This window comes from Asparagus officinalis, chromosome 2, assembly GCF_001876935.1.
Source record: "Asparagus officinalis chromosome 2, Aspof.V1, whole genome shotgun sequence".
NCBI classification, from domain to species: domain Eukaryota; kingdom Viridiplantae; phylum Streptophyta; class Magnoliopsida; order Asparagales; family Asparagaceae; genus Asparagus; species Asparagus officinalis.
In genome coordinates this window covers 78,980,689-78,990,428 of record NC_033795.1, presented here as the reverse complement: position 1 = coordinate 78,990,428, position 9,740 = coordinate 78,980,689, and the positions used below count along the sequence as shown (strand labels likewise).

At 39.0% G+C, this 9,740-nt stretch overlaps 1 protein-coding gene across 1 annotated transcript in view; it reads left to right on the top strand.

Moving 5' to 3' along the window:
• LOC109831732 (transcription factor HBP-1b(c38)-like) overlaps positions 1–9,740 on the top strand; it is a 16,248-nt gene continuing 6,508 nt past the window's right edge. The window contains exons 1-4 of the mRNA XM_020399127.1: positions 1–406; positions 2,349–2,452; positions 2,853–2,926; positions 3,004–3,201. Of these exons, the coding sequence (XP_020254716.1) occupies positions 294–406; positions 2,349–2,452; positions 2,853–2,926; positions 3,004–3,201 (489 nt within the window). The 5' untranslated portion in view covers positions 1–293. The remainder of the gene's footprint in view (positions 407–2,348; positions 2,453–2,852; positions 2,927–3,003; positions 3,202–9,740) is intronic.

Genomic DNA, 9,740 nt, shown 5'->3' with positions numbered 1-9,740 from the left:
AAAAAAAAAAAAAATCCTAGAGAGAGAATGTAGAGAGAGAGAGAGAGGGTCAAAAGAGAGGTAGAAGAGAAGAGGAGGGGGGAAACAGGAGTAGCCAATTTCTTCTTCAAACTTCAAAAACCCTAAAAATCCCAGCTTTTGAATTTCTAGGCTCCAGTTTGACAAACTTCGTTGGGGGTTTTACTTTGGGAGAAAGGAAAGATCGCGGGTTGGAGAGCAGTTGTTTTCCTGTTTGCTGGTTTTTGCTTGCTCATGAAATTTCTAGGGTTTTGCTTGGTTTTTGATGGATTTTAATGGCGAGTAGAGGAGGAGGAGTTGGAGGCGGAGGCGGAGGAGGTGGCGGTGGAATTGGTGTGGAAAATGCTAAGGAGGCAACGATTGATATGCCGAGCTTCGTTTCTTCGATGTATGTTGATTTTTTGTTGACAAATTTTGATTATTTTTGTTTTTTTTCGTTTGCTTTGATGTAAAGGTCGCAACTTTTTTGGTGGCTTTTATTGGGTTCAGTGTAAGAGAATGATTTTGTTAAATATCACGCTATATGTTATCTATAAGATTTTAGCTGCTTAATTATTTTTTGCTTCCTACAAGAGCTGTTCTGTCTAAAGAATCTCATTTAAAAAAAAATAATGATGCATTTTCCTTATGGTGTGATTGTTTGCCAGTCTTGACGTTATGGTGATGTTCTGCAATTTTGCATATTCATTGTTATTAGCTAGGAATTTATATGTTGGGCAATTCTTATTTTCTATTTGATTATAGTTCTCCTCGTGTTGTATTCAATGATCAATCCAGAAATTGAATCAATTTTGAGTATTTATCACGCTTTGTGATGTATGAAATGCCAGTGCATTTATCTGTGTGATATGGGTATTTGAAGGTTTTACCTAATGAAGTGAACTTAGTCAACAGGGTTATTATCTTACACTCTTGGTCTGCAGACTTCTTGCAAAGTCCTTGCTTAACTGCCCTTTTGTTTTGCTCACGTTATTTTTCTTTCCATCTACACCCTACTAGGTTACTTGTATGTAAACAGATATATCATTTCTTATAAAATAGCTAGTTGGTAATAGCTAAAAAGTAAAGCCTTTTTAAGTATGGATATATGCCAAGTAAAAGTGTTTCGGATAACATTATGAGGATGTAGTAGTGAAGAGTTGAATTGTACTGTACCCTTTCCTCACATATCACAGTTAGGTCATTCTATTCCATAAATGGCACATGTTACGCAATTCCTGATTCAACTTGTGCGTTATATAGTTCTTATATGTCTTATAAATTCATATCTTTGGCCTGTTAGTTGTTAGATTATACATGGTTTATTATGTTATATGGTTGTGGTTTTTTGTCACGCTCTTGTGAAGATCTGAAACGTTATGCAGCATGCTTCTTGTCATCCTGCTTCTGTTTGATGAGACCCACAACCAATTTGGCTTTAAAATGATAGAAATACATGCCATGAAAAGACCTGATGTGTATGATGAAAATGATTGGAATGCATGAGTTTTATTTTACATATTATTCTTAGATGTAATTGATACAATTATTTTGGCTTATGACTAAGAGGGTGTTTTGGGAGGCTTTTTTCCCGTCAAACTAGCTTTTAAGTTAGTTTTTTCATTTCTATCTGTTTGGTAAAGTGACTAATAAGTTAGCTTACAAGTTTCATTTTAAAAAGCTGGTGTACCCCAGCTTTTGAAAAACTAGCTTATAAGCTCATTTAAAAAAGCTAGGTTTGACCAAACAAATTACTATTCTACTCAAACAATTTTATAGCTTTTTTATCAAAAAAGCCAAGAGCCACTAAACGCTAGCGTAACTTAAAAGCTTAAAAAAGTAAGCCTTCCCAAACACCCTCTAAGTAATGAAGATTCTTAGGTTTCATTATTTTCATAAAGAAACGAGCTCATATTGTAAACTTATTGAACCAGGTATTGGATAACTGTATATACAAAGTCAGTAATTACTGTGCTATTTGACTAGTTCCCGGTGCACCTATTCTATATGTTCAGAATCAAATATTTTTAAGAAATGGCTTGAGCAAGATCAGAGGTGCATGTCACTAGCCGTCCTTTAGTGAATTTAATTTGTTATTCATTTTCAAGTTGACAGAGCATCCTCACTTTCTGTCTAAAATGCGTAGGTTGCTAAGCAAATGTTTTTGAAACCTGACAGTATGTAAGGATGAAGTTATTTTTTCATGTTGGAAATCATGGACATCATCTACGTTCTCTAAAATAACAGTGTTTCTTGCTTGCATTTACTAATATCAATTTATTAACATCATCTTCTCAACCTCATACTTGCATTAAAAGTTTGCTTATCCTTGCTTCCATTGCCTTCTGTAGTAGTACAGCTGGAAACAACATGCACAACTCTCGAATTTCCGACATAAGGGCGCTTGAGCAATCACTGGGATTCCGCTTAGAGGACATTGCTGATTTAAGTAGAAGTATGTGATTGTTGATTATGCTATTTATTTCTTCATCCTTAAGTTTAGGAGCCAATTTATTCTTGTTGATATGGGCTTTCTATTTAGAAACAAATGTATGATCATGTCAAGCCTCCTATGCTGGTATATTGTAAATCTTCATACTGGTTTTGTTTGGAACGTGTACAGGGAGCCCTAAACTGTCCTAAGCATGTTGGTACATTTTTTTCCCTGTAAAAAGGACAAATACTTTCATATTAATGTCAACTGGCATTTATCCTTGTTTTCTACCTGCTAATTAGTTGTTAATATCTAACAAAGTGGAAATCCCATGCCTAAAGAATTTAAGAACTTAAATGTTAAATTTTGTCTATACTTTCTGGAGGTCAAATATATGCCTAAGATTTGTTTGTTTATGCAGATCCCTTGTTTAATCAAAAATCAGGAACCCAAGCTACTGGTTCTGATCCTCTACAGTTTAGCTCATTTACTGCAGTAAGTTTTTATCTTTGTGGTATTGTATGTGCCTATGATATAGTACATTGCTGTGATGGCTCTTTTCTATATGACAGCAATTTGCTTCAAAGGATACAATTCCATCTGCTGCAAGAGTTGGTTCAGTGACGCTTCCTCAGCAGAAGGGGCAACCATCGAATCTTGGTTCAATAACGAGCAATCCAGTAGAGAACTGGGGAGAATCGACAATGGCTGAGGGAAGCCCTAGGACTGATACTTCAACAGACATAGACACTGATGAAAAGAACCAACAGGTGAGTTCTCTGTTCTATATCACCATCTGTTAAATGTTTAAAGTTTTCCTGATTTTATGGACATATATTTATTCCTTTGGGGTTTGTACTTAATTTTGCCACCTTCCTCTCCATTGTTATATTGCCGAAATCACCTTGCACTTCTGTGTGTTCTTTTATGTGCTCTATTATATCTAGAAATAAAAGAACAATTGGGCAGTCAAGTCTGAGTTAGAATTGCTGTGGATTTTGATGTCCATTACAAGTCCCAATAAATGATGCTTTGCTTGGGCTTAGGGTGCAAATGAAGCAGAGAAGATATAAAGAGAGAATATAAACCTCAATACAAGTCAGCTCTGGTGTTTCTTAGCCTTATATGTATCTCAAGTAGACCAATTCTATCCAGATATGGATAAGATATTCTGATACTAATCTGAATCCGCCGAATGTTGGGAAATTACCCGGATTCCCCTATTGCCAGATTTGAGAGAGAGCGAAAAATAAATGCGCAAAAAGGGGGACACGCAAGATTTACGTGGTTCGGCACAAATTTGCCTACGTCCACGGGCTGCTGCAGATCTTTCACTATTTGGGAGAAATATTACAAGTGTTTTTCACACTCAAACTCACAATCCTCTTCACTCTGAAAATTGCTCTCAATTTTCTCTCTTGGATTTTTTTTCACTCACAGAGTTCTCTTTCTTCTCTCTTAATCACTCTCTAAGCTTATGCTCTTTTCTGTGATTTTTGGAGTGCGTTCACCAGAGGAAGAGAGGGGGGATTTTATAGGCTTCAATGTTCCCTTTTTTCTTCCTGACGTCTCTCTTTTATCAACACACACCAACCCTTCCTGATGTCTTCATCTGTTTTTGTCAAAAAACTTTTAGGTAGCATGATCTTTTTGACAAAAAAGAGCCACATGCTCTTTTGCATTTTTTATCAAAAAGGCTGCCCCCCTTTGCTTTCGGTGGCAGCATTGACTAACAATCTCCCACTTGAAGACTGATTTTAATCTGTCTTCACATCTCGATCTATGCAGCAGCTCTTCCCGGTCTTCATACTATTGCAGGCCAACTGAAGCTGAACACAGCTTCAGTTTGTCAATAGTCACCGTCTTTGTCAGCATGTCTGCTGGATTTTGAGCTCCACTGATTTTTTCAAGCTTCAAAATTCCATTTTCCAGAAGTGATCGGATAAAATGATACCGCATCTGTATGTGCTTCGTTCTGGAATGGAAAGACGGATTCTTCGAAGTAATATGTATAGCCAAAATAGAATAAATTTCGTGAATAGTGAAATTTTGCCGGCGGTACTGACTTGTCGGCAGAGGTGTTTTAATACACGGTGGTTCGCAGAAATTATCAGAAACGATCCAGAGGAAGTCAGATTCGAGTGGGAGCGATGGCTGCAGATGAAGGGAAGGTGAAAATTGAGAAGTTCGATGGTGCGGACTTCGGCTTTTGGAAGATGCAGATTGAAGACTATCTGTACCAGAAGAAGCTGTATCAACCTCTCTCGGGAAAGAAGCCAGATGATATGAAGGATGAAGAGTGGGCTCTCCTCGACAGACAAGCCCTTGGAGTTATCCGATTGACGCTATCCCGCAACGTTGCCTTTAACATAGCAAAGGAAAAGACCACGTCAGGTCTTATGGCGGCTCTCTGCAGCATGTACGAGAAGCCCTCTGCCTCAAACAAAGTCCACTTGATGAGGCGGCTGTTCAATTTGCGAATGACGGAAGGCGCATCGACAGCTCAACATCTCAATGAACTCAACATAGTCACAACCCAGTTGAGTTCAGTTGGGATTGAATTTGATGAAGAAATACGAGCATTGATACTTCTTTCTTCTCTACCAGAAAGCTGGAACGCTACAGTCACGGCTGTGAGTAGCTCATCGGGAAGCAACAAGTTGAAGTTCGATGACGTTCGTGATCTGGTTCTTAGTGAAGAGATCCGACGGAGAGAATCGGGTGAAGCTTCAACCTCCTCAGCTTTACACACGGAGTCTAGGGGAAGAACTTCAGAAAGAAGTTCAAATCACGGCAGATCAAAATCTAGAAGGAGCAAATCTAGATCAGGAAAAAAAGACTTCAAGTGCTACAATTGTGACAAGAAGGGTCATTTCAAGAGGGAGTGCCGGACACCGAAGAAAAACACCGGCACACAGGAGTCTGCCAACGTGACCGAGGAAGGAGGCGATGCTATGATTCTAAGCGTCAACAGTCTGATTGAATCATGGATTCTTGATTCAGGGGCATCATTCCATTTCACCCCATACTGAGAAATCATGGAGAACTACGTCAGCGGTGATTTCGGAAAGGTACATCTAGCAGATGATGAAACCTTGAAGATTGTTGGCAAGGGAGACATCCGATTAAAATTGCCAAATCAGACCACATGGAAGCTGCAAGGAGTGAGACATATTCCTGGTCTTAGAAGAAATTTGATCTCTGTGGGACAGCTTGATGGAGAGGGTTATTGTACAATCTTCTCGGGTCATGAATGGAAGATTACCAAAGGAGCACTCGTCATTGCTCGAGGTAAGAAGAATGGTACTCTCTATATAACCTCTAACTTAGAGAATATCATTGCAGTAACAGATGCAGATGAAAAATCAAACCTATGACACCAAAGGCTTGGTCATATGAGCGAGAAATGGATGAAGACACTTCTGTCAAAAGGGAAACTACCGGATCTGAAGAATGTAGATGTTGGTCTATGCGAAGATTGCATCTTTGGCAAACAGAAGAAAGTCAGTTTTGTAAAGATTGGCAAGACACCCAAGACAGAAAGGTTAGAATTAATTCATACCGACGTATGGGGACCATCTCCAGTTTCATCTCTTGCAGGCTCACTGTACTATGTCACCTTCATTGATAATTCTACAAGGAAGGTGTGGGTCTATTTTCTAAAGAAGAAATCAGAAGTCTTTGATACCTTCAGAAAATGGAAGGCCATGGTGGAAAATGAAACTGGTTTGAAGATAAAGAAGTTGAGGTCAGACAATGGAGGAGAGTACAAAGACAGTAGATTCAAAGAGTTTTGTGCAAACAGCGGAATCAAGATGGAGAAAACAGTTCCCATGACACCGTAGCAGAATGGCGTAGCAGAGCGCATGAACAGAACTTTGAATGAACGTGCCAGAAGCATGAGGTTACATGTCGGCTTGCCCAAGTTCCTATGGGCTGAAGCTATCAATACCGCAGCCTACCTAATCAACCGCGGACCCTCAGTTCCCTTGGATGGTGGAATACCGGAAGAAGCTTGGAGCAGAAAAGAGGTAAACCTTTCACATTTAAGAATTTTTGGTTGTATCTCTTATGTACACATAGATTCTGCTGAAAGAAGTAAACTTGATGCCAAATCTAACAAATGTGTTTTTGTTGGTTATGGTGGTGATGAGTTTGGTTACCGATTTTGGGATTATGAAAATCGGAAGATCATCAGAAGCAGAGATGTCATATTCAATGAGAATGTGATGTACAAAGACAGATCAACTGCAGAATCAAGTAGCTCCAGTACAAAAGCTGAAAAGGAATTTGCTGAATTTGAGGAGATTTCTGAAAATGATGTTCAAACAAGCCCTGAAGCAGTTCAAGAAGAACCAAGCACGCCAGAAGTGAGACGCTCCTCCAAAATTCCTAAGCCAACCCAGCGTTATTCGCCTTCTTTGCACTACCTGTTGCTGACTGACAGTGGTGAACCGGAGTGTTATGACGAAGCAATGCAGGTGGAGGATTCAGTCAAGTGGGAGTCTGCTATGCAAGATGAGATGGACTCACTCATGTCAAATCAGACATGGGACTTAGCTGAATTACCACAAGGTAAGAAAGCTCTTCATAACAAATGGATTTACAGGATCAAAGAAGAACATGATGGGAACAAACGCTACAAGGCAAGGTTGGTTGTCAAAGGCTTTCAGCAAAAGGAAGGTATCGACCAGGATCAAAGAAGAGCATGATGGGAACAAGCGCTACAAGGCAAGATTGGTTGTCAAAGGCTTTCAGCAAAAAGAAAGTATCGACTACAATGAAATTTTTTCTCCGGTTGTGAAACTGACTACAATCAGATTAGTGTTAAAAATTGTAGCTGCTGAGAATTTACATCTTGAGCAGTTAGATGTAAAAACAGCTTTCCTTCATGGTGATTTAGAGGAGGAGATCTATATAAAGCAACCAGAAGGCTTCATGAATGCAGGCAAGGAAAATCTAGTATGCCGTTTGAAGAAGAGCTTGTATGGATTGAAACAAGCTCCCAGGCAATGGTACAAGAAGTTTGACAACTTCATGGGCAGCAACGGTTTCACTAGATGTCAAGCAGATCATTGTTGCTATATCAAGAGGTTTGACAATAGCTTCATTATTTTATTGTTATACGTTGATGACATGCTCGTTGCAGGATCAGATCTGCAAGAGATTATAAATTTGAAGCAAAAATTGTCAAAGCAGTTCGCGATGAAAGATCTTGGTGCTGCAAAACAGATTCTTGGAATGAGGATCAAGAGAGACACGAAGTCTAGAATCTTGATGTTATCACAGGCTGAGTACATCAACAAAGTACTCTCCAGGTTCAACATGCAAGATGCAAAACCAGTGGGTACACCTTTAGGTGTTCATTTCAGACTTTCCAAAGATCAGTCACCGAAGACAGAGGAAGAGCGTGCACACATGGCGAAGGTCTCGTAACAGGCTATGTAGATGCTGATCTAGCAGGAAATGTTGATATCAGAAAGAGCACTACAGGGTATGTATATACTCTAGGAGGTACTGCAGTGAGTTGGGCTTCTCAACTGCAGAAGATAGTTGCTCTCTCCACAACTGAAGCAGAATATGTCGCTGTTACAGAAGCCAGCAAGGAAATGGTGTGGCTTCAAAATTTCTTGGATGAATTAGGCAAGAAACAAGAAGACAATGTCTTATATTGCGACAGTCAAAGTGCTATTCATCTAGCGAAGAATCCGTCTTTCCATTCCAGAACGAAGCACATACAGATGCGGTATCATTTTATCCGATCACTTCTGGAAGATGGAATTTTGAAGCTTGAAATAATCAGTGGAGCTCAAAATCCAGCAGACATGCTGACAAAGACGGTGATTATTGACAAACTGAAGCTGTGTTCAGCTTCAGTTGGCCTGCAATAGTATGAAGACCGGGAAGAGCTGCTGCATAGATCGAGGTGTGAAGACAGATTAAAATCAGTCTTCAAGTGGGAGATTGTTAGTCAATGCTGCCACCGAAAGCAAAGGGGGGGCAGCCTTTTTGATAAAAAATGCAAAAGAGCATGTGGCTCTTTTTTGTCAAAAAGATCATGCCACCTAAAAGTTTTTTGACAAAAGCAGATGAAGACATCAGGAAGGGTTGGTGTGTGTTGACAAAAGAGAGACGTCAGGAAGAAAAAAGGGAACATTGAAGCCTATAAAATCCCCCCTCTCTTCCTCTGGTGAACGTACTCCAAAAATCACAGAAAAGAGCATAAGCTTAGAGAGTGATTAAGAGAGAAGAAAGAGAACTCTGTGAGTGAAAAAAAATCCAAGAGAGAAAATTGAGAGCAATTTTCAGAGTGAAGAGGGTTGTGAGTTTGAGTGTGAAAAACACTTGTAATATTTCTCCCAAATAGTGAAAGATCTGCAGCAGCCCGTGGACGTAGGCAAATTTGTGCCGAACCACGTAAATCTTGCGTGTCCCCCTTTTTGCGCATTTATTTTTCGCTCTCTCTCAAATCTGGCAATAGGGGAATCCGGGTAATTTCCCAACACCGAAGCGTCTCAATTTTTCTTCATTCCCTTATCTGAACACCCAACTGTGGAAATATGATAAATTTCAAAAACTTCAGATGTGCATTGAGTGTGTTGTTGCTATCAAAATATGAAGCAAACCATAAATTTTAATCTTAGCATAAATGATAATTTTTGTTCTTGTGAAGTGTTTTCAGAAATAACGTGCATTTTATGCAAACTCATTCAAGTGGATTTTTAATGTACTGAAATAAATAACTTGTGTTTCGTTTATCCAGTTTAAATACACCAAAATGTGTGATTGGACATTTTTTAAGAGAGGTGTGGGAATCCTTTACATGGTTAGGACTTGAGGAGGTTTTGCCCCATCCATTACAAGCATCCTCGGAAGCTTTTCACCACGTCGTCCGATTGATCCATACAACATATTCCTTGTTCTGAATCTTTTAAATAAGGTCTCTGTTTATACATATACAAATACACTTTTGCAGAGAGGCTTCAGTTATTGCATATTTTATGGTAATATTGTTTAATGATTGTACTTCGTATAGTGGGGTATTACTGATACTAATGTAAAAGAAGCTGTTTATGATGTGTATGTCAAGGACAGCTTTACATAGAAACTTAAGCTATTAGTTTGTGGACTAATGATGTATATCAAGCTAATGTAGTTTTTAATACTCCTCTCATGTTGGTCTTTGAGACACATGGAAGGGCTCTAACTTTGAAGTTTACTTGGAAAGTCAAAGTAAGTTGGAGTTTTAAATCTATATAGTTAAGAGTTTTGAACTTAGGACCTCTTCAAATTTGGTGCAAACATATCG